The 25597-nt window shown below is 39.8% G+C and overlaps 1 protein-coding gene across 8 annotated transcripts in view; it reads left to right on the top strand.

Annotated features, from left to right (window-relative positions):
- The window catches only part of OPHN1 (oligophrenin 1), a 379874-nt gene that overhangs the window by 215675 nt on the left and 138602 nt on the right, over nt 1-25597 (top strand). For 7 of the 8 annotated variants that reach the window (XR_012429977.1, XR_012429978.1, XR_012429976.1 and 4 more), the window contains 5 exons: nt 3248-3339; nt 7717-7795; nt 10367-10400; nt 10915-10977; nt 11876-11950. Coding sequence is in view for 4 of the 8 variants with exons in the window: in XM_005593813.5 (XP_005593870.1) it covers nt 3248-3339; nt 7717-7795; nt 10367-10400; nt 10915-10977; nt 11876-11950 (343 nt within the window). In the remaining 4 variants the exon portion in view is untranslated. Of the gene's footprint in view, nt 1-3247; nt 3340-7716; nt 7796-8591; nt 10037-10366; nt 10401-10914; nt 10978-11875; nt 11951-25597 lie in introns of those variants that run through there. The other variant, XM_074029495.1, reaches the window with a different exon arrangement.

The raw sequence follows: 25597 nt of genomic DNA, 5'->3' as shown, positions 1-25597 counted from the left end.
TTGTAGACAATAATTTCATTTAGGCACTTTTTCTGAGGCTGCTCGGAGGTGCTTTATTGCAAACCCCGAGACAGAGTCAGCAGATACCACTTTCATATCCTCCTGACAGATGCCAGCAAGCCCTCCTTTTAGTTTTTCTTTCCCTCTTCTCTTTTCATCGAGTAGCTGCTTGCAAAACTGCAATGGTGGTGGCCTGAGCATTTTTAATGTGGTATTCCTTATGGAATGGAAAGGAGAACTTAGTTACTCACTTACAAGGCAGAGGGAGGTGGTGGGAGTTAATTGGATTTCCCCAAATTGGAGTTGGAAGTGGTTTCTTCCTGAAAGTTCTCTGTTTCACTTCCTAATACTAGTTTGTATTTTACAATTATAAATTTTACAAATAAATGATACCATAATAAGAACACTACAAAAGCCACTATTTCTTGAATAACTGCTGTGTGCCAGACAATGAACTAGACCCTTCTGTCATATTCATGCTCCTCATTTGCCCTCCTAGCAGCTATGTGAAGTCAGTGCCCCCAATTTGTGTAGGAAGTGAGACCAATTTGAAGATGCAGGAATTGGCCATCTTTCTGACTATGGCACTTACTATAGTGTTGGTTCTACTACTTTAGCCTGTCAGCTCTCATCTGTGTTGTCATGTTCAATTTTCTGATCACCTTCTCAAATGATAATTTATTAGATCTTCATCCCTTCCCTGTTAGGAATTTGTGGTCAGGAGTACCGCATTTTAAATCTTCAGACCTGTGTTTAAATTTTAGCTCTGTGGTCTGGTAGCTTTTTGACCTTGAGTAAATTGCCTAATGTTGCTCAGTCTTAGTTTCCTCATCAGAAAAGTGGTAAGGATGATAAAGTAGTTCATAAACATTTATTGAGCACTAAGTATTTGCAAGGTACTGGAGGTATAAAGATGAATAAAACACTGTTCATGTTTTTGAAGACTTCCTAGTCAAGTGGTGAAATTAAACCTAAAAACAGGACATTTTAATATTATGTGCAAAGCACATAGTGGGCAATGTGTTGGTTTGAAGAAGGATTTTTGAGGAAGTGAAAGCTGAACTGCAGTTTGTAGAATAAGTAAGAGTTTAGTCAGGCAAAGAAGATAGACAAGGTCATTTTGGGTGGAGGGATTAATATAGGCAAAGTCATGCAATCTTGAAATAGCATGATACGTGTGTGAAATAAGAGTACTTTTGCATTGTAGGGGCATTAAACAGTTGAGCAGTCACTGGAGATGAGATTGGAGTGATGGTCAGGGCCTAGGTCCCTGAGCTGAAATGCCATTGAAGCTGAGGGCATTGAGAATTTAAAGAGATAGAGTGAGTCTGTGACTTTGCTCATAACCCTCATTTTGAAAGACTAATGCGTGGCATCCCAAATTTGGGGGTAGGAAAGCATACTGAAGGATTAATTTAGAGTTGAGTTGTTATAGTGCAGGAGCAAGGACAGATTGGCCTGCAAGTGGTTGAGTGTGCTGACGAGCAAGAAGTATTGGGTAATGAGCCACATGGGCCAGTTTGTATGTCATAGTATCTAGGCACCTGGGCAGTGTTTCCTAACTTGAGATACCACAGTGGGTTGTGTTATTCCCATTTAATAGATTGTGAAGTTAAGACTTGGAGATGGAATATGATTTATTTATTTATTTATTCATTTATTTATTTATTTTTGAGACGGAATCTTGCTTTGTCACCCAGGCTGGAGTACAGTGGCGCGATCTTGGCTCACTGCAGCCTCTGCTTCCTGGTTTCAAGCGATTCTCCTGCCTCAGCCTCCCAAGTAGCTGGGATTACAGGCGCCCACTACTGTGCCTGACTAATTTTTGTATTTTTAGTAGAGACAGGGTTTTGCCGTCTTGGCCAGGCTGCTCTCCAACTCCTGACCTCAGGTGATCCACCTGCCTTGGCCTCCCAAAGTGCTGGGATTACAGGCATGACCTGCTGTGTTTTGGCCAGGGTCACATAGCTGGTAAATGGCATAACTGAGACAAGACCCTAGGTCTTAAGCTTTCTAGTGTGTTGTTATTTCCGCTATACCAATTTGGATGACTTTGAGTATGCCGTTTTACCTCTTTAAGTGTCACTTCTCTATAATGGTTGTTAACAAGAAAAGTGGCTTAAAAATACCTGGCATAGGCTGGGCACGGTGACTCATGCCTGTAATCCCAGCACTTTGGGAGGCTGAGGTGGGTGGATCACGAGGTCAGGAGTTCGAGACCACCCTGACCAACATGGTGAAATCCCATCTCTACTAAAAATACAAAAATTAGTCGGGCATGGTGCGCACCTGTGATCTCAGCTACTCAGGAGGCTGAGGCAGGAGAATCGCTTGAACCTGGGTGGCGGAGGTTGCAGTGAGCTGAAGTCACACCACTGTATCATTGTATTCTAGTCTGGATGACAGAGCAAGACTCCGTCTCCAAAAAAAAAAAAAAAAAAAAGAATATGTAGTGTGTAATATATGGCACACAGTAAGTGATAAATGTTACTTGTCTTTCCTTTATCACATGATCTCTGTTGAGATAAGAGAGGGAATCTGAACAAGGTGAGACTGCAGAATTTTAGTCTGTGGACATAGCGGGTTTTAATTCCCTTAATTACCTACAGGACTAAAGTGGGCCACCTGTCCTTGCCGCACATATGAAATATCAAATGCCACCATGACTAATACACACATTTACTATTTCCTCTACTTTTGCACTACCTTTGGAGCAATTAAGTTTGTGATTTCTGTCATCCTAAAGAGTCTGGATGTTGGGGGACAGAAATGTTTTTCTCCCCTCCTTCATCTGCCACTTTAATGGAAGCTTCCTTGCTCAGCTACCCTCTGACTTTCTAAGGGATGTTTTAGACATCCACTTACCCTGTCACAATTTCCCTCCCTAGAGGCCTCATGAAAATTTTATTCTGTACACTTAATGCCATTCAGGCAGCCCATTTCTCCTACACTCCCCTTACATGATGTGTATTGAGCTTCCTGTTAAGTCTTCCTTCTTGGGAAAGAGTGCTGGATGACTCTGAACAATTTCTCCTGGTCTCAGCCATTGATTCTTGGAGCGGGGAGAAACCATCTGCCATCTTGCTGCAAATACTGTTTGAAGGGACAAGATTCTCAGTGAGTCTACACATTGCTCCTGCTGCCTTGACCAGACGCCTTCCAAGTGACACTGAAGACACTGTAGGAAGCAGAAACAGCTTCTGTGTCTTTTTAAAAAAATTGCCTGTTAATTCTTGTTTCATACCAGGGGCCCTTGGACTTAACACTGAAGTACTGTGTGAGAAGGAAGACGGAGTCTATCGACAAGAGGTTCTGTTTTGATATAGAAACTAATGAAAGGTAAGCTGTGCCGCTGTGAATTGGCAATGTCTCCACGTGCCAGATGCTTAGCCTGGGTAGGTCTTTTATTTTCTTCCATCATCCCACGTTGATGACAATGAGTAAGTCTATTCAGGACTTTGTTGTGAGTCTATTCAAGCCAGCTCTTCTGACTGCCCTTCCCAGGGATCCCTGCTAGACCTGGCCCAGTGCTGCTTTTCTCTGTGCAAGCTTCTGTCAGCTTTGCCTCACTTGCTCTAGGAAGAAAAAGTCTCTCCTGGGATTTAATTTGCTATCATATGTGCAAAAGGTCAACATTTGGTGATCCTGCAAGAAGGAAAGGATAACAAAGCTCATTCTTTGTTAAATCTCCTAATATCACATAAAAGAACAAATGAATTCGCACACGTTTTTGAGGGAGGGAAGATGAGGTGGAGGGTCATGGTGTATTAGAAAGTCATTTCCTCCCATTTGGTGCAAAAATGATGCAGACCTTCCCTACTTTACAGATACTCATATGAACTGGAAATAGTGTGATTATCACCTTTCAGATCTTAGAGCTAAGGCTTGCACATTTTGGACTTCGTTGTGTTTGTTTCTCCCAAGTGCCTTCTTTTTTTACTTGAACCTGAGCAGTTTTATCAGAGGAGAATTTTAACCATTAAAATTTCAAATGAGTGCATTTGGTATTATTGTGGAGAAAGACATGCTTTATAGTTGGGTGGTTGTACCAAAATAAACAGAATAAATCTGTTTCTAGATTTTATCTCAACCTTTTATTTCTATGTGTTAGATACTTAGTAATAGAATAGAATTTTGCAAAATGATCAGATTGCTAGAAAGGAACTTGAATGGTGAATTACAATATCATGTGAACAAAACTAGCAGTGACTGGGATCATAACAATCAGACTAAATGATGAGGGCATTTTTTAAAAAAATCAGGGAATAAAGGACTTAGCTTGTTTCCTTATTTCAAAATTGAGAGATTATCATTTGACCCTCATAATTTTGATTTGTGAATCTATATCATTTCTTTGATAAAAATGGATGATCCCAGTTGAGATGGTTCTGAAAGTATATATTGTTGCCAGTAACCATGAGACTGTCACTCATTTTCCTGATAGCCTCAGTTCCAGTAGGAAGAGGAAAATTAATGTTGGCTGTGGCTTCCCTTTTATGCAAATAATATCCCCAACTCAAGCAGTTGCAAACAGTTTGTCCCCGTGGGTAGGGGCTAGGATCAATTTATGTTTCTTGTACCTGGTGCTATGCATGGCTCATGATAAGTACTACATTTGATGTTTATTCTTAAGTGTGTTTTTTTCTTATCCCAGAATGCTGAAGAATTTTGACACTAGAACCCAGGGATTAAAGTTTTGATGCATCTACACTTTTAGTTATTATATACTGTGCACTTTGCAAAGCATTCCCTCATTTAATCTACCACCCCCCCGCCCATTTTGCCAGTGAGGAAACTGAGACCCACATACATTTAACTGACTTGCCCAACTAAAGTCACATAGTAAGTGGTGAGGCTGAGCTCAAACCCTAGTCTGTAGGTCTCCGGTCTGCAAAGCCCATGCTGGTTTCTTTTTGTTTGTTTTGTTTGTTTTGAGATGGTATCTCTCTCTCTTGCCCAGGCTGGAGTGCAGTGGTGCACAACCTCCACCTCCCAGGCTCAAACGAGTCTCCTGCCTCAGCCTCCCAAGTAGCTGGGACTACAGGCATGTGCCACCATGTCCAGCTAATTTTTGTATTTTTAATAGAAATGGGGTTTCACCATGTTGGCCAGGCTCCACTTGAACTGGCCTCAAGACATCCACCTGCCTTGGCCTCCCAAAGTGCTGGGATTATAGGCATGAGCCACTGTGCCTGGCTCCATGCTGTTTTTAATTTTGTTCTATTGTCTATTATAAGCAGAAGAAACAAACTGCAAAATAGAGCATTAAATATAATAATGAACAGGTGCTGAGGCCCCTCTCTGCATGTGGAGTCTTTTGAGTGACATGACATCTGCTTTTCTGGCTAGTCAATCTGATATAAGGAAGAGAGTCAGGCTTCCTAGCAGGCATCAGGCAGCTGTACTCACATTCCCTGGAGCACAGAGCAAAGGGCTCTTTGAGTCACCTTTTTCTATGTCAGGAAGAGAGGATAAGTTTTTTTATTTTTTTAACTTTTAGTTTTTTAGAGAGAGGGTCTTACTCTGTTGCCCAGGTTGGTTTGTATTGGCACAGGTTCAAGTGATCCTCTCGCCTGAGCCTCCTGAGTAGCTGGGACTGACAGGTGTGTACCACCACATCTGGCTAATTTTTTATTTTTTGTAGCTGTGGGGGTTTGCTATGTTGCCCAGGCTGGTCTTCAGCTCCTGGCTTGCAGTGATTCTACCCTGTCGGCCTCCCAAAGTGCTCATATTACAGGTGTGAATCACTGCACCTGGTTCTAAATTTAGGCTCTTAGCAGTATTTAAAATGACAGGCTCATAGCAAGGCAGAGCTTGAAATGTTTTAGTAACAATAGCAACAAAAATAATTGTGATAAAAATAAAAACAATTGCTAACATTTGCCAAGTATCTCTTTTGTGACAGGCACTGTTATCAGCCATTTAAGTGTATAGTTTCCTTTAGTTGTCACCACAGTCACATGAAGGAGGTGATGTTATTTGAATTTTGGTTTGTGAATCTCTATCATTTCTGTGTTAACAATGGATGACCCCATTCAAGGTGGCTGTGGAAGTATATATTGTTGCCAGTAACCACAAGACTGTCATTAAGAGGTGCTTTAATGAAGTAAGAGATGGTAGGACAGGAGCCCCGTGATTCCAGCAGGTAGAACAGGATTCCTACGATATCAGTAATGGAAAGGACCTCCCAGCTCCTGTGTTCCAGCACCCTTTCAGATAAAGAAACCGAGGTCTAGAGAGGCCTAGTTACTTATCCAGGGTGGCTGAACTCTCTTGGCATTGCTTTTATCATTCTTTGACACTAGGAGAGGTCTCATCTTATCATAGAATTTGTGGAAGGAAAAATGTTTTCCTGATGGCTCAGGTAGCCAAGAGAAAGCAAGGAGACTTTATACCTTGCATAAAGTGTGGTTAATCTCAAAATTCCAGTTGAGTCACAAAGATCTAAAAAGACCATAAAGAGCATAACAACTTAGGATACCTCTGGGTAGTTAGTAGTGTCTTAGTCCATTTGAGATGTTATGACAAAATACCTGAGACTCAGTAATATATCAACAACAGAAATTCATTTGTCACATTTCTAGAAGCTGGAAGTCCAAGCGGTTTCAGTGTCTGGTGAGGACCTGGTCTCTGTTTCCAAGATGGCATCTTGTTGCAATGCCCTCCAGAGAGCACCAACACTGTGTCCTCATATTTCAGAAGAGACGGAAGGGAATGAACCCACTCTTTCAAGTTTTTGTAAAAGGACCCTAATCCCATTTATGAGGTTCTACCCTTATCACTCACTCACCCCCTGAAGGTCCCATTTCTTGATATCATCACATTGGTAGTTAAGTTTTAACCTATGAATTTTGGGGAGTATTCAGACCACAGCAGGTAGCCTGCAAATAAATGAATAAAACAGGGTTTGAAGCCGTGTGCCAGGCAGAAGAGGCCTTATATTGTAGTAGTGAAGAATATGGCTGCTGGACCAGACTTTCTGGATTTAAGTCCTGTCTCTAGTAGTTCCCTGCTACATGACCTTGGATAATTACTCTGTGCCTCAGTTTCCCCTTCTGTGAAGTAGAGATGATTACTATAACTGCCTTATTGTGTATATTAATTGAGTTAATATACATAGTTTACTTGGAACAAAATTTGTCACCAAGTAAGCATTCAGTAAATATTAGTTTTTTTTTTATTAGTCATAAAATGCTTGTTAGCCAAAACGCCTCCTCCCTGTGTCTTAGCCAGTACTCATGTTGTTGAATTTATTCCAACTCAAAATGTTTCTTGGACATCGCAGGTGCTAGAAGAAGCAAAGCCATTTTACTGACAGATGAATGTGCCTGTGATGTACATGCTCATTCCTAGAACTCAGACAAAGTGTCTGGCTTCCAACAGAGTAAGGCAGGGAGAGCCTTTGTTTGGTTCAGGCACAATGGGGCCAATTTAGGTGTGCATTATGGAGGCATCTTGACAGTTACCTTCCTATTTCTTGCACGATCCTGGCACAAGGCCACCAAGATACCACCCCCACCTCCATGGTTCCCAAAGTTACTGTTCTCTAAATTGCCTATTGTTTTCTTGAGTAAAAGAGATTTTGAAAAATGAGTATTCTGTAGGCCTGTGCTTGTTCAGTGTGGCAACCTGCAGGGCAGAGAGGGACCCTAGATCACAAGACTCCATTCTCTCAGATGAATTTTCTGCTTTATACTTATCATTTTTCCCCCTCAGGCCAGGAACCATCACTCTGCAGGCCCTTTCAGAAGCTAACAGAAGGCTATGGATGGAAGCCATGGATGGGAAAGAACCTGTAAGTTACCTGACACTGGGGAAGCCTCCCCAGCTTATGCCAGTGTATGAGTGCCCTCTAGTGTTATCAGTGTGTCTCAGACAATTAAATGGTAATGGATTGTTTAGTCTCAGTTTTAGAGCTGTAAGAAATTGTTTCCACATCTCTTAGCAGGTAAGGCAACTGGAGTTCCAGAAAGGTTGAGGGACTTTTCTGAGACCACCCTCAGAGAAGACATCAAAACTGGGCTTAGAATGCAGATCTCTCAGCTCCCTGCTCTAGTGTTAGACTATGTAGCTCTGCCCATAAGCTATTTTTCAGAAAGAATTAAGCCATTTTTCAGGTTATGAAATCAATATGTGTTAATTAATATGAAAAATAATTGCCATAGTTATACATAAGCACTTATTAAATATTTATTCAGAATGATTTCTCTGCCTCATCCTTATACCACCAACTCAGCTATTCTCTTCGAGGGTACAGCTGGTAGCGGAGATGGCATTGCCATCCTGTATCACAAGATGTACTGTTCCATTTAGAACACCGTTATGCAGGAGGACAAGCAATCCCTTGAAAGCGTTACTGATTATCGTCAAGCGACCAATAGGAACAGTTGGAAGTAATTGAAAAACGTTCTAGTTTCTTAGTGGCATATGAAATAATATCAGCTTCCTGGTGTTGGAATTCCAAAAGCTTGGATATAGGTACTAGTTCTGCCATTAAATGGTTATGTGACCCTGGGCAAATCGTTTCACCTGAGATTCAGTTTTCCTCTCAGTAAAACGGCTTTAATAATTTCTTTCTACCTATCTCACAGGGTTGCGTAGAAAAACCAGATGGAAATCATCTTGTAAACCACAATGTGCTAGCCGATGTGAATGATGGGATACAAAACTCCAAAGATCCAGCAGTGTTCAGATACAGTCTTATTTCCTTGCTTTATTCAAGTGAAAAACTGGCTAGGAGAGAAAATGCATTCTAGGTTTTTCTTTCTATGCGTCCTTGGTATCCTGGAGAATTTAGAGGGATAACTAGATCCCAGATTACACTTATAGTAAACTGGAAGGTAGCAGGAGAGACTTGGTATTCTGAAGACTGCCATCCAGAAAATATTCCAGCACTGTCTTCCTTCTGTCACCTCCCAGAAACCTGCTGCTGAACTCTTTCATGCTTGTGACGTTTCTGTAGGCAGATGCTAGGAAGCTCAGCAAGGCATTTATCTTTCAATTCCCTCTCTTAAGTTTGCTCTCCCTTTAGGTTTTCAAAAATCAAAGGATGCAGATGGCTTTTTGTGGAGAATGATGTGAGCACATGGGCCCACTGAATGTGGATCCATACCAACTTGATCATGGCAGATTTTTCCACAAATCCCTTGTTTAGAAAAGTAGCAGCAAAGGCTGGCTGGCACAGAAATATCTCCCACTGAAATATCTGGGGGCATACACACATATACAGAACTTATTTTAAGGACAGGCTGTTCAAACAGACTCTTAACAGATGGCATATAGAGGGCTCATTTCCTGCAGCCTCACATTACTAATGTTGTTGCTCCTTTACTAAACACTCCAGTTCACTAGTCTTACATATCTCGTCCATGCCTTTGCCTAAACTGTCAAAGATCAGGGCTTGAAGGAATGTTTACTCCAACGCTGATCACTTTACTGATATAAATTTTGAGATCTGGAGAATGGAAAGGGCATGCCCAAATTTCCTAAGAGGTAGAGGTAGAGCCAGGACTAGACTTCAAGAGTCAACAATCTCCTTTCTGGTCTCTCACAAAGCTATCACAGTGCATACTCTAAGATAACACAGACAAATCTTGGTGTATTCATGGATCTCTTTCAGATGGACATTTGCCTTTCCACAGAGAAGCATTCATCAACTAGTCTTTGAGGGTGGGAGATTGGTATTAGGAACATTTGAATTTTATAATGTCCATCAGACAGGTACATAGCCATGAGGAAAACACTTTCCTGGTCTCTTGATTTATTATAAAAATGCCCCAGGCATTACATAAGGAAATATCTAAGATGGATTGGCTACAACTTTAGCTACAGTGAACTATGTGAAATTCAGTGTAATTTTCAGTGATTGTTCAAGTATTTTCTTTTTTCTTTTTTTTGAGATGGAGTCTCACTCTGTTGCCCAGGTTGGAGTACAGTGGTGTGATCTCAGCTCACTGCAGCCTCCACCTCCTGGGTTCAAGAGATTCTCCTGACTCAGCCTCCCGAACAGTTGGGATTACGGGTGCACGCCACCATGCCTGGCAAATTTTTGGATTTTTGTAGAGATGGGGTTTCATGATGTTCACCAGACTAGTCTTAAACTCCTGACCTCAAGTGATCTGCCTGCCTTGGCCTCCCAAATTTCTGGGATTACAGGCCTGAGCCGCCATGCCTGGCCTGTTCAAGTATTTTCTAGCAATCTTGGCAAAATGGTTATGTTTAGCCCACTTGCCTATTTTGTTGACATCCTGGAGTTTCTAATCATTTTTTAATGCCTATCTGGGGAAAGAGATTTAATATTATGTTCTCTGTTTTCCTATATTGATTGACAATAGCCATGGATCTTTCTGTTTATCTTCTTTTGTAGATCTACCACAGCCCTATAACAAAACAGCAAGAAAGTGAGTCACTCAAATTTTTGGTCTACTAGCATTATAAACTGCCACCTGTGCTATTCATAGTAAATACCATCATTAATGATGTGTACTATTAATGCAAGTCTGAATATGGATGCCTTTGTGTGAAATAAAATTCAGCCATATATTTTTTAAATGTGTCTGGTAATTGAAGTAAGGTAGACACTTTGTGTTAGCTTACATCGTGGGTAGAGAAACATCCTTCCTGATCTGGAAGCATGATAGAAATTGTGTGTATTTTTAGGCTAACATTTCACATATGACTTTGCTCATGCTGAAAGCAGACAATGCAAAGGGCTAAATAGAAGTATTTTGTGTTTTAAGAGTTAAAATGCTCAACCTTCCCTGAATAAATGAATCTTTCCATTTAAGGGTGATTGGAAGTGAGCTACCAAAAACCCTTAGCTCTCTCAATGCAGTCCCTTTGCATAGTCATTAAATGTTTAATAGGTGACACCTGTTGCAGCAGGCGCTAACTGTTTTCTTTTGCTTGAAACAGTGGAGCTAAATGAAGTGGGCTTCAAGTTTGTCAGGAAGTGCATCAATATTATTGAGACCAAAGGTAAGATCTGAACCATAGCCTTGGCGTTGTCTGAATCTGGTCACTCTGATGTTATCCTGGGCAATTTCTCTGAAGTAGCATTTTAGGAATGAAGACTGTTTACAAAGCTTATGTAGTAGATACAAGCTAGAAAATTTCAGAAAATTCTAAACTAGTGGTATGCAAGCATATTTGGATAATTTGTGGATTCCTGCTTTTAAAGAGCTTATAAGTTTATAAAGTATTCTCAAATAGTACCTGGGACTCCTTAAGCAGTGTCATGATGGTTCTATCCTAAATAATCAAGAGTTCGATTTCTGCCACAATACATACTGGTATAAAAATTGATGGGGGCAGAACTAAACTCAGGGAGATGTGGAATCAGCATTCTTTCTGGTTGCCGATACTCTCTGGTTTCCTTCTGAGGATATTTAGACTGTGGGCAAGTGTAGTATATGAATCAAGTCTCTTTGTTCTTTAAAATGTTTTTTTAGTCCTTCTTGGTGCAGGAAATGGCCTTTTGTTTCACAGCTGCCTTACTCCAGCCCTCTCCTGCTTTGTGTCACTGCTTAGAAGCAACTTGAGAGCTGATCCTTCCTTCTTTTTCAATTAAATGAACTTTCTAAGATGGCAGCACCATTCTCAGCTTTCTGCTGCTGCCCAAACTAAGCACATGCTTCTATTTACTATAGAGTTTGTTTTCTTCTCTTCAGATTAATGAGCAGGCTTGGTATACTCCAAGTGAAAGGATGGATAATTTGGAGAGATGCTTTAGGACTATTCCCCTGTTACAGGGAAGGCTGGAGAACTTGGAATATGTAGTGTGACCCCTTCCTATCTGAATTAACTCTAGTGTACCAGGGGGAGATGACAACTCTAGCTATACAAGTGAAATTAACCTGATTTTTTCCTCCACTAGGGATCAAGACAGAAGGGTTGTACCGCACTGTGGGCAGCAATATTCAGGTTCAGAAGCTGCTGAATGCCTTTTTTGGTAACAATTTTACTTTGATAATTCTTACTGGGAGTACTTTATATGTTACAAAGAAATGTGACTGGAAGAGAAAGGAGATACTGCTAAAAAATGTGGTAGAGTAGTTGAAAAAACGTATTTTCTAAGGTAAAACATACACATACTTGCCCACCCTGGGCAGAGTCAATTGTACCTTGAAAATGGCTGTTATCTCTCCTTCCTCATATCCCATTCACTCCAGAAACCCTCAGCAATCCAACTTCTTTCCCTATGTTTCAACTGGAACTGCGTGGCCAGGCTTAGTAGGTATCTTCTTACCAAATCCAGTGAACACTTTTGAGTTTCTGTCTTACTTGATCTCCTTGTTGACCACTGTCTCTTTTTTGAAAATTTCTCCTTACATGACTTCATGACTTCCATAACACATCATCACTCTTCTGATTCTTCTCACATCTTTTTTCTTTTTTCTTTTTTTTAGACAGGATCTAGCTCTGTCGCCTAGGCTGGAGTGCAGTGGCATGATCATGGTTCACTGCAGCCTCAACCTCAACCTCCTGAGTAGCTGGGACTATAGGCGTGTGCCACTACACCAGGCTGATTTTTATATTTTTTTGTAGTGATGGGGTCTCACTATGTTGCCTAGGCTGGTCTTGAACTTCTGGCCTTCAATCATCCTCTTGCCTTTGCCTCCCAAAGTGCTGGGATTACAGGCATGAGCCATAATGCTTGACCTCTTCTAACATCTTATAGGATTCCTTTTCAGTAACTTGCTGAACCTTTATCTTTCTGTTTTTTACACCTTGACTGAGTGTTTCCTACAGTTCTATCTTTGTTCGGGTTTACTTCTTCTTTTTTTTTTTTTTTTTTTTTTTTTTACATGTTTTTCTATTGATTGATTTTTTTTTAAAATTCTGGTTATGGCTCACATTTTTGTTTCTTAAAAAATATTTCTTGTAATCTTTATTGGTTGCTTGATATTGTGACTTACTGAGTGTCTTGCTTTTGTTGATTTCTTTTAAAGAGGACTGAATTTTCTTTGTGGGCAGTTATTTGTGGATCAACTTGATTTGAGTCTTCTTTTAAAGTTTTCTTAGGCCAGATATAAAGTATCCACCCCCAGGTAAGGTTGTTGAGCTCTTTTTCTACATAGCTCACTCTTCTCTGGTATTGTGCCTTGCTAATTCTAGCTGCTTCAACAAGTCTTGCTTCTAGAAGCAACAAGTCTTGCTTCTAGCAAGACTTCCATGCTCAGCTTAGTTCCCACTCCATCTACTGCAATCTAAAAAGTGCTTTTAAGAAGCAGGCTGTGGAGAAGGTAGCAGTTATCTTGTTTGTTTCCCTCTTCTCAGAGTCATAGTCCTGTGTTGTCCATTGCTCAATAACTACATGCAGGAGTTTCCTATATACTGTCTAGTTTTCTAGTTGTTACAGCAGGAAGGCAAGTCTGATACCAGTTAGTCCACCATGGCTGGCAGTGGTAGTCTCTCTTTATGCTTTTTACTAGCACCTGTATGCTGACAACTCACAAAATCTCTGTTTCAGACATCTTCTGATGAGTTCTAAATGCAAATATTCACTTGCCCACTGCACCTGTGCTTCTCAGTCATCTTAAGGTCATGACACACATCAGAATGATCACCTTTATATAGCATGCTCGGGTAAATGGACATCACTGAGGCAAGAAGCCCTAAAGGCTGAGGGAATCAATATTGGAGTCTCTGCACAAGCTCTCTCTATGTAGATGGTTCACAGGTATCTACCTGCATTTCTCTCCCTGCAAACCTACCTTTCTTCCTTTTGTGGGTGGCAGTGAAGCATCTTGTAAGCTGAGTTTTCACAGTGTCAGAGAACAAATTGAGTGTGGAAAACTCACTTGGACAAAGTACATATTTTTTGGTCCTTACTGTGATGCATAGCTAATCTCTCAAAAGCCTGCAGGTCTGACAACCAACCCTACTCACATTTGAGGATGTTACAGCACTCAGTCATAGCAGGTGTGGTTTTGGAATTCCAGATTACATCATTAGTATCTCAGCATCTGTTTTCATTAATCACCTTACATTCTTGACTTTTAAAAATTTGGATTGCTTATTCCTGGTCAATTTGCAACCCATCTCATTAGCTAAGGACACTTTTTCATATGTAAATCAGCTGATAGCATGGTCCAGCATATTGAATCTCTGAAAAATTATTGAACTCAGATATTTATTCAGATAATTATTGAACTATTGAAAATTCTGTTTCCAGTATCACTACATCCTTATATCTGTTGTATAATAAGCTAAAAAATACCATGCCAGGCATCCCACTGATTCTCTTATGGGCGTTAATGGGACTGAAGTGGTTTCTTCAAATCACACATGGCGGTACAATTTGATTCAAGTATTAAGGAAAGTGGTAGAGTTGGTGTATTTCATTTATTCAAAACCATCCTCCAAATATTAACTCTCATTGGAATATCTAAAATATACCAGGAAGTTCTAGATATAAATATTGATAGATACAATATAAAACTGTTAACTTCCTTATTTGTATATGAAAATGGCAACCCCGATCCCTGCCCCGAATGTATGAAACTCGAGACGTGGTGATGATCCTCATTCATTTATTTATTCATTGAACAAATATTTGTGTGCCTACCCGAGCATCAAGCATTGTGTTCAGGGCTGAGGATTGAAAAGTGAACATATTCCCTGTGTTTTCCACCTTTGTGGGGCTTACATTCTACTGGGAAACTGTCTCTCAGTTACCTTTCAATGTCTAGTTATGTGGGGAGACCTTCCTTCTAAGTTTCTTTCATGTGATGTCCTCTGGCGTATCTCACTGGGATCCTCAAAGCTGTCTTGCTTCTTTTCACCCTTTCCTGATCTAGTCTCATAGCACTAGGGGCTTGTTGCCTTGGTTGCATGTGGACCCATCATGATTTATCTTGGAGGGTGAATATCTATTGCCTTTTGGTTATGTACCATCTCTCCCTCTTTTTTTTTTCTTAAGTCTCATGCTCTATGCTAGTCAAAAGGATACTTCTTGTTATTTTTTTAGTCTAAACAACCCTCAGACTTCTCTCCCTATGACATCTCCTAAACTTGTAACTGTAGGCTTTCTTCTATCATTTACTAAAGCCTTTTCTTCTTCCCCTACACAAAAGTTTGTCTTTTTGGGAAATAAAATATAACACAGAGTATAAAGTCAAAGGCAACACATAATCAATAGTTATTTTCAATCAGGCTGTTGGTTGGTTGGTCACATTCCTTGCCTACACCAGATTTTTGTATGATGCTTTACGTATGAGGTTTTATGCACTGTGAGGATTAGCGTCTTCACTGGTGCTGGATCCATCGTAAGCCACCTTGGCACAGAGAAGCCAATCTGATCATCTCAGGGACAACTTGGAACCTCATGTAAGAGTTCTGTTTCTCTTTCCTTTATCAAGCTATAACTATCTTATTAATGAAAATGCCTCCCATTGTCATTATAGTCTTAATAATCATGTTGTGCTCCAGAGACTCTTAAGTATTTCACAATGGAACAGATGGGTGAGATGGGGCATGGAGAGCGATAAGATTGATTGTATCAGCAGGGGCTCTTGATAGAGTTGAGCCTGGTTGGCAGCCATAAGCAGGAAATTGTTGTTCCCACAATCCCCTTACCGTGCCAGAGGCCTATGGATCTAAACAGAAGAGGACCTGCTGTAGTGAGTGAAGTAACAAGTCACTTGTAAGATGTTATTTATGTTATTTTCATTTCCTGTTTAAATATTTAAATTTCTCATTTCATCATTATGGCATTAGAATAAGATACGTGGACTTCTCAGAAACCAAGTGGAATACCTAATATACATAGACAGATAATAGGGTAGAAATATGCACACAGTCATTTTTCTATTTTCATAATTAATGTGAATTATTCAGCATCTGGAGACTTAACTTTAGCATTAAATTCACATATATTTGGACAAATAGATAATAAATACATTAATCAGAAATACTTTCAAGTTATGTGACTGAATGAGAAGTTCAGAGTCCCCTAGCAAATAAAACAAAAACATAACACACTCCACTTCAGGAACTGCAGAACTTGAACTCTATGTGTTAATCTTTAAAGCAACTGTATATGTTAGCCATCTTTCTGATATTGTCGTATGGTGTGATCTTTAGCTTTTCATACATATCAAAATACTTTATTCATAAAGCCAGATCCTTGTATATGTGCGTATATGTATACATGTATGTCATAAATACATTTTACATAGGTTCAATACATTAACCATTACTATACTTACTACTTTAAATACATTGATTATTCTCAAATCATGCTTGCTTTGAAATAGTACCACTAGAGTTTGAAGTAATTTATCAATGGATATTTACTGTTACCCTTTCAAAATTATTTCCTATTTGCATTTGACTATGAAGCTGAGTTCAAAAACTTTTAGAAATAAAGTTTGATATGAATATTTGTTCCTTGTCTATTATTTTCTCAATATCTGAATAATTGATAGCAAATTCATCTTTAGTTCTCATCTGACATAATGCCATTTCCTATCATTCTTGTAAGTATGTAAATAGTAGGATGGGAATTTTTCTCTTAAAGGTATTTTAACTTAGCAAAAATAATTTCAGTTGTTGATATATGAATCTAGCAATGCTGTTATCGTACCTGCTTCCTGCTGCAGGGTTTCTGACTTGCGGAGAGTCTTTCAGCTATGTCACCATGAATGAGGATCCAGGGGATTGCTTGTATTAGTTTCCTAGTGCCGCTGTAATAAATTATCACAAATTTAATGACTTAAAACAATACAAATTTGGCCGGGCACAGTGGCTCATGCCTGTAATCCCAGCACTTTGGGAGGCCGAAGCGGGCGGATCACAAGGTTAGGAGATCGAGACCATCCTGGCTAACATGGTGAAACCCCATCTCTACTAAAAATACAAAAAATTAGCCAGGCGTGGTGGCGGGCACCTGTAGTCCCAGCTACTCGGGAGGCTGAGGCAGGAGAATGGCGTGAACCCGGGAGGCGGAGCTCGCAGTGAGCCGAGATCGCGCCACTGTGCTCCAGCCTGGGCGACAGAGCGAGACTCCATCTCAAAAAAAAAAAAAAAAAAAAAAATACAAATACAAATTTATTCTCTTACAGTTCTGGAGGTCAGAAGCCTAAAATCATTCTTCTGGAGCTAAAATCAAGGTGTCAGCAAGGCTACTTGTTGTTTTTTTTTTTTGGAGAAGACAGTCTGTTCCCTTACCTTTTCAGCTTCTAGAACTTTCCTTGTCTCATGGTCCACTTTAGCAACACCAGGCATAGCCCCTCTCATGCTGCCATCACTCTGGTTCTTTCTCTTCTACCTTCCTCTTCTGCTTTAAAGGACCCTTGTGATTACATTCATTCCACCCAGATAATCAGAATAATCTTCCTATCTCAAGGTCAGCTGATTAGTGACCTTAAACCTATCTGTAACCTTAATTCTCCTTTGGCATGTGACTTAACATATTCCCAGGTTCCTAGTATTAGGATGTAGACACCTTTGGGAACCAGAAATCTTCCTACTACTTACACTATTCCATTCAGAGTTTTAGGACACTCCCTGTGATGCTGTTAAGTGGACCTCAAGGTCATCCTTGATTCTTCCTTTTTGGAATCCGTGGTTAGACCTTTAGGCAGTGGTTATCTTATTGACCTATGACTCATTGTGACGTTCTCACTTACTTCCTCAAAGGAGCAGAAATAAATTCCTTTCATTGGCATATGACATCTGTTAGGGAGTGAATGTTTGTACTTCCTCCCCCATTTATATGTTGAAACTGACTCCCCAGTATAATGGTATTGGAGGTGGAGCCTTTGTGAAGTAATTTGGGTTGAATAAGATCATAAGGATGGGGCCTTCATGAATGGGATAAATACCCTTATAAGAAGATGCCAGAGGGCTAGCTTACTCTCTTTACATCAAATGAAGATGTAACCTGGAAAAGGGCCCTCATCAGAACCCAACCATGCTGGCACCCTTATCTTAGACTTTCAGCTTCTAAAACTGTGACAGATAAATTTCTGTTGTTTATAAGCCGCTCAGTCTCTGGTAATTTGTTATAGTAGCCTGAAATGACTAAGACACCATGTTTTCCAAGATGTTTCAGCTCTTTGCCAGCCAGAGTATCATTTACACTTTTCTCTGGAGAAACTTGTTCTGTACTCAGTCTGTTCACTTTTTCTCCTATGGCATATCTTTTTGCCACTAGCTTTTTTTTTTTTTTTTTTTTACTGTAATATTGTCAAACATGCTGTATCTCAGAGCCAGTTTCAGGTTATCTGCCTGAAATGGATTATGGACCCAGAGCAACCAATTTACCCACTTGATTTCTGTTTATAATACTAGGATCCCCAGAACCCCCATTTTGAGCCAGGTTAGGTAAATGAACTATGCCCTGAGCATCTCTTATGTCCTGCAGTGTTCATTCTTTCATTCATTCATTCAACATAATATTCTTGAGTACCTCCTAAGTGCCAGATACTGTATCAAGTGGTAGGGATGTAACAGTGAAGAAGGGGAACAGAAATCACTGGCCTCCTGCAACTTAGTGTCTAGCAGCAGCTATAGTTCATAGATACAGTCATACGTTTTTCTCACAAAATAAACTCTGGAATATCCCAGATTCAGGATTCTGTTGATCCTCACTGGCGGCATAAGGACATGAAGCAGTATAGGCACCTGGAAAAGAGAAACTATAGTCTTCCCCTTGGAAAAAAGCAGCCTATTTCTTAAACCAAGATCTTTCACCATCTTAAGGTAAAACATGTAAGGAGAATATATTAACTTTGGGAGACTAACAGTTTTTCTTTTCCTGATGTGTAATGTATACCTTATTTTATCTGCTTGAACTCCATTGGCTTTCAATTTTTTCCAGGTCTTATTGTTTATCTTCTGCCTTGCCTCATGATCCCCTTTCTCCTTTTCCTTAGCCTTGTCTTACAGCTCTCTCTCTCTCATTCATTGATTCACACCACATTTATTCAATGCATACACCAGTGTTTAGGGCTACTGCTTACCTCTCTTTCTCTTTGGTTTTTTTTTTTTCCTCTTATTCTTCACATATCGCCTTTGCCTCCTATTCTGACATGCTTATACTATGACTAGCAGCCCACTTTCATAAAATCTTTTCCATGAGCATACATTGGAACCCTTCTAGATACAAGTAGCCAGACAAGGTGATCAGAACTGAAAGACTAGTCTTCCCTATATCAAATGTAGCTGTCATCTGGGAAAATTGCATTTACAAAATTCCCAGGTAGGTAGTACATGCTCTAGCATTTCTCTGTCCTTGTTTCTTCACTAGGTACCTGGATCTCTAGGAATCTGGTATTCTGCACAGTGGCTGACACATAGGAAATATTTGTGGAATTAATGAATACCTTTTGTGATGCATGTCTCTTCCTAGAGAATGTTTGTTTTTCTCAAAAACATGAACCATTCCATACATGGTTGTATTTTGTTATACTACTGCACAGAGTTTCTGTTGTATGTAGTTTCATAAAATATAGCTTTTGTTAATCTCTGCAGATAGCATTAGGACCACCAAGTTATCTGAACTGACATGTAATTAATATTTGCAAATAACAGATAACAAGCAGCAAATCAGTAGGATTTTCCCATGGGAAGCCATATTTCTCAAAGATTCCTACATCCTAGTCAGAGGTGATTCTTCATTTAAACTGTGTAGATGATAATGGGCAAAGGGAAATTGTAGCTTCTTTTCTCTGTTGGAGGGCATCTTTTATTTCTTCTTGTTGTTGCCTTCATCTTTTCCTCAGTGCTTCCTTTGTTGACCAGATGATCACATTCAGCTTTAAAACCATTCATGGGCATGGTGGCTCAAGTCAGTAATCCCAGCACTTTGGGAAACCGAGACGGGTGGATCACTTGAGGTCAGGGATTCAAGACCAGCCTGGCCAACATGGCGAAACCCCATCTCTACTAAAAATACAAAATTAGCCAGGCATGGTGGGCGCCTGTAATCCCAGCTGCTTGGGAGGCTGAGGCAGGAGAATCACTTGAACCTGAGAGGCGGAGGTTGCAGTGAGCCGAGATCATGCCATTGCACTCCAGCCTGGGGAATAAGAGTGACACTCTCTCAAAACAAAACAAATGAAATCAAAACAAAACAAAACAAAAACTTTCGTACCTGAATACAGTGTTGATCCATCTTCCCACCCCTTCCTTTGTGTTTTTTTTTTTTTTTTTTTTTTTGAGATGGAGTCTCTCTCTGTTGCCTAGGCCGGAGTGCAGTGACATGATCTCGGCTCACTGCAACCTCGCCTCCTGGGTTCAAGCGATTCTCCTGCCTCAGCCTACCAAGTAGCTGGGATTACAAACACGTGCCAACACACCTGGCTAATTTTTGTATTTTTAGTAGAGACAGGGTTTCACCATGTTGGTGAGGCTGGTCTCGAACTCTTGACCTCAGGTGATCCGTCAACCTTGGCCTCCCAAAGTGCTGGGATTACAGGCGTGAGCCACAGTGCCCAGCCCCATTCCTCTTTTTGACTCACTGCCTTTTAAAGCATGCTGTGGTCTCCCTCTAGTGGAGAAATTGCCATTTGAGAAAGAAAAAAATTCAGTCTAGAGTCAGGTCATATTTGTTATGCCTTTATATTTGAACACCTTGTAAATTGCTGCTTATCAGTCATTTTTCCATTTAGGTGTCGTAGGGTAAAAAACAATTTTTCTTCAACTCTCATAAGTTCTTAGTTGGAACATACTCTTGTAACAAAAGACAAGATTATTAAGAGAAAACAAGCTTATTAATATGTGTATTTCATACATACATGGGGGATACCCAGGAAATGAGTAATTCTCAAAGAGGTAGCTTTGAATTTCAGGTTATAGATCACCTTCAACAAAGAATAGTAATTTTTTTAATTGTATTTTTTTTTTAAGACATGACAAGACAAAGTAAAAGGAATTTGAATCTCTAGTAGCAGCAACATCTGGGAAGCCAAATAAATGAGAGATGATAGCTAGTTAGTAAGGCTTGTTAATATAAATTCCTCTGCTACTATTTCTAGGCCAGTAAGTGTCTAAAGTTGTCTTTAGTGGTTAACCTTTTTAACTTTTGTTCTCCCTGGTAGAAAGGGGTGTTGGGTCGGGATACCTCTCTCTTTGTAAATCTATGTTCTGCTTTTAGGCAAATAGAGGGAGGGCAGAGAACTTTCCTATACCTGCTGCTGCTTAATTTTCTTCAGGTCAACAATTCTTTGTATTTTGGGGTGGCATATTATGTGTATCCTCTGAAGCCAAACTTCATCTTACTAAAAACAGTTAATCACTGCCTCATCTCTACCAGTTATGTGCTTAGTGTAATTTATATTATTGTAGATTTCTTGCTGTTATGTAGTTACTTCTGGGTATATCTGTTCTGCTTCACACTTCAGCATATTGAGTAGAATTTCTTAATCTTGGTTGACAGTACTATCCGGAATTTCCAGAATGTTTAGTTTAATGGAGTGTTATTATGGGCCTTTGTATTTTTCATGTCCCTCTGAAATTCCTGGAAATGTCTGAAATTTGGAACAGATAGTGTTGTCAACAAGTTACCTGAATGGATATGTAAAAAGCAGTGGTGGCAGAGCTTCTTGGGCAGAGCCTCTGTTTTTTTGTTTTGTTTTGTTTTTTTGTTTTTTCTTTTTTTCTTTTGACAGTCTCACTCTGTTGCCCAGGCTGGAGTGCAGTGACACAATCTTGGCTCACTGCAACGTCTGACTCCCAGGTTCAAGCAATCCTCGTGCCTCAGCCTCCAAAGTAGCTGGGACTACAGGCATGGATAATTTTTGTATTTTTTGGTAGAAACAGAGTTTCACCACGCTGGCCAGGCTGGTCTGCAACTCCTGACCTCAAGTGATCCACCCATCTTGGCGTCCCAAAGTGCTGGGATTATAGGCACGAGCCACTGCACCCAGCCAGACCCTCTGTTTTCAACAACTTCACTATTTCCATGGAATTCCCTAGGCTAGTTCATTATCTTTTCACAGCCTCAGCTTGGTGCTCTTATCTCTGGGTACCTTTTAGACATTAACAACCCATACCTCTTAGATTTCTGAAAAGGCCAAAGGAAGATCTTGTAGTTCCACTTCTTTGTTTCTTATGTGTCTTTCTTCTCCTTCCTTCCCTCCCTTCCTCCCTTCCCCTCTCTCTTTCTCTCTGTCTCTTGTTTTCTTCTTACTCTTCAGAGTCCTCCTGTCCTGAGAGGCCTCTATATCCCAGCAGTTCATTATCCAAGGACCATGCATGTCCCTCCCTGAGAGTCCTCTGGGTGGGACCCCCTCAGTGGATATTGGTTGTTTCAACTGTGGAGGCTCCCCCTAGTGGAGAAACTACCATCATAGAAAACAAACAAACAAACAAACAAACAACAGCAACAAACTACAGAGCTTCTATGTCAGTCCCAAGATTTTATCAAACTGTAATTATTTGTACACTCTCAGTCTGTTCCTCACTCCGGTACCCAAGGTGTGGCCATTATTCTGTGTCCATATGTACCCACCAGTGGTCTGGGAGATCCTACCGCTTTCAAGCCAGCTGTTGAGTTTGATAGTTAATTTGCCTCCTGCAGAGATGAAACACTTGCCTTAATGGCTTTGGCCATCCAGCCTCTGGCCAGAGTTCTAGACAGGATTTGTGAACACCATGGACTTGAACTCAGGATTTAGATGTAAGTGGAAAGTAACCCTAAGATAAAGATGGAATAGGGTTGCCAAATTTATTTATTATATATTTATTTATTTAGTGATGGAGTCTCACTCTGTTGCCCAGGCTGGAGTGCAGTGGTGCAATCTCGGCTCACTGCAACCTCTGCCTCCCAGGTTCAAGCAATTCTCCTGCCTCAGCCTCCCAAGTAGCTGGGATTATGGGCACCTGCCACCATGCCTGGCTGATTTTTTAAAATTTTTAGTAGAGACAGTGTTTCACCATGTTGGCCAGGCTGGTCTCGAAGTCCTGACCTCAAGTGATCCACCTGCCTCGGCCTCTTAAAGTGCTCGGATTATAGGCGTGAGCCATCACGCCCGGCCTAGGGTTGCCAAATTTAGCAGGTAAAAAACGAAATACAGAATGCTCAGTTAAAATTCAAATTCAGATAAACAGATTTAGGACACACTTACACTAAGAGAAAAATAGCGATTGTTTATAAGCAATTCAAATTTAACTGGAAATTCTGAATTTTATCTGGCAATCTTAATCTGGTTCCAGGTTTTGCAGGACCTTATCAGTCATGTGAAGGAGTTTATTCCTTAGTATAATAGCAATGAGAAATGGCAGAGGGATTTTAAACAGGGAATTTGCATCTTGTCAAATCATGATTCAAACAGGCCACTAAAATAGTCTTCTGATGAAACAAATTCAGGCTTGTTACTTACAGCACTAAGAAAGGCCACTACCATTACAATATTGTCTTAATAACCTTTCAGAAGGGGAAAATCAAATGTGGAGAGGGATTCATATTTATAAGGTTTTTGGAGTCTGGTTTGTGGCAGGTCTTTCATTGTTGGGGCCTGAATGATTGAGATTGGACAAACTTCATGATATAATTTTATGTCAAAATTATATCAAAGTCTGTGATATATTTTTTTCAATAGTTTTTATATAAAACTTTGAAGAGTACTAGTCATTTGATAAACCCGTTTGAGAGATGTTCTGAGAAGTGACTGTTTACTTAGATGAGAACTGCTTGATAAGCATTGTTCAGAAAAGTGGATTTCCAGGAAGTTTCTGAAACAAAGCTATTCACAACTTCCTCTTACTGGAATAAATTTCCTGGAATAGTAGTTGAAGTTAATGCAAAGTATTAAATAGGAACATCATATTAATGTGAGTGGTAAACTGTATGCCTGTCTTTGGTTCCGGTTCTCTTTAGCCTCTGGTGGTTATTCTTCGGTCTTAGATGAGCTTTACAAACTGTGTGTTCATGGCACACTTAGTTTCAGTCTAAGTAATTTGCCAGGGTATTTTTAGTCTAAGAGATGTACCTAACATCTCCGTTTATTAAGTAATTAAGTTGAACAAACTTAGTAATGTTTGCACATTCACACAACTTAGTAGCCTTATCATTCTTACTGAAAGTATTTTTATCTTGTCATTAAATGACCCTATAATCTTTTTAATGCTGAATATGTTTCAGAAACATTAATATTAAAAGTAATTATTTTAATAAAAAAGATACCTGCTCATCCTAAAAAATTTTAAGCATTAAAATGTGTTCAGAAAGGGTAGTGAAAATTCACCCCAAATCCTACTCACCAGGAATACTTATTTTTTAACTTGGTGACCTTTATTCTAAGTATATTTCTATAAGTATATACACAAACTATTTTAGAAAATTTAGATCATAATTGATAAAGAAAGAATTATACATTATACTTGGAGATAGTAAGGTAGACATTTTTTCAACAGAGACTACTGCACTGGGGTTTTATAGTAAGAAGACAGATTGAGCTCAACTCCAAGTACGAGGAAATTTATAACCAAGGAGCAGGATGGGTGTTATGGCTTGAATATCCCCTCCCAAACTGAAGCCTATCTGCCACTATAAAGTTATCAAGAGGTGGAGCCTTTAAGAGGTGATTAAGTCATGAGGGCTCTATGTTCTTGAGAATGGGTTAGTTACTGTGGGACTGGGCTCCTGATAAAACAGTAAGTCTGGCCTAATTTTCACTCTGTCTCGACCACCAACTTGCCTAACTGTCACGGGATGATGAACATAAAGGCCCTCACCAGGTGACAATGTCATGCTCTTGGATTTCTTAGCCTCCAAAATAATGAGCCAATAAACTGGTTCATAAGTTACCCAGTCTGTGGTATTGTTATAGCAGCAGAAAATTGACTAAGACAGTGGGAAGCAGTGGTTGGAGAAATGCTAAGAGGAAACATCAGAAGTAAGGAGAGATTGTGGCTAAACTGACTTGATAGGATACTTGCTCAAAGCAGGATACAGTAATCAGATACCTAGAGTAGGAGATTTTCACTAAACTGACTCAGCAGGATTCTTACTAAAACCAGACCATGTGGGCCAAAGACAGGACCCGAGGTTGGGACCAAATCAGAAAGAAAATTCAGAGGAATCTGACTGAAGTTTGCCCAAGGAGAGAATCTTTTTCATAATATAAATGTTTTATATTCTCAGCAGTGTCAGAGAACTGGACAAGGATATACATTATTGCCTCTCTCAGAGAATAATATTCTGTAAGGACTAATCAATGAAACATAAGAACTAAGGTAGAAACATAAAAATTGGAAAGGAAGAAGCAATATCCATATATTAGAGAGACTATACTTGTTAGAAAAATCAAGAGCTTCACCTAAAAAATTCCTGAGAAGGAGAATTTAGTGAGGTAGTTGATTGAAATAAAATTGTATAATAAAATGGAAGAAAAATTCCCTTTGAAGAAATTAACCAAATATAAAATATCTAGGTCTAAACTGAGCAGGAAATGTGTAACATCTGTATGGAGAAAAGCTTGGAATGCTAAAGGGAAACTAGAAAGAAGGCTTGAATATATACAAACACAGAGCCACTTTTTGAATTGGGATATCCAGTGTGGTAAATATGTCAATTGCTTACTGTGTAAATATAATGCAGTCACGATGAAAAATATCTGGAAATTAATTTGTTTGGAACTAAACAATC

This window comes from Macaca fascicularis, chromosome X (assembly GCF_037993035.2).
Source record: "Macaca fascicularis isolate 582-1 chromosome X, T2T-MFA8v1.1".
In the NCBI taxonomy this organism is placed as follows: Eukaryota; Metazoa; Chordata; class Mammalia; order Primates; family Cercopithecidae; genus Macaca; species Macaca fascicularis.
Note: the sequence above shows the minus strand (reverse complement) of the source record. Positions and strands in the feature narration are given on the sequence as shown.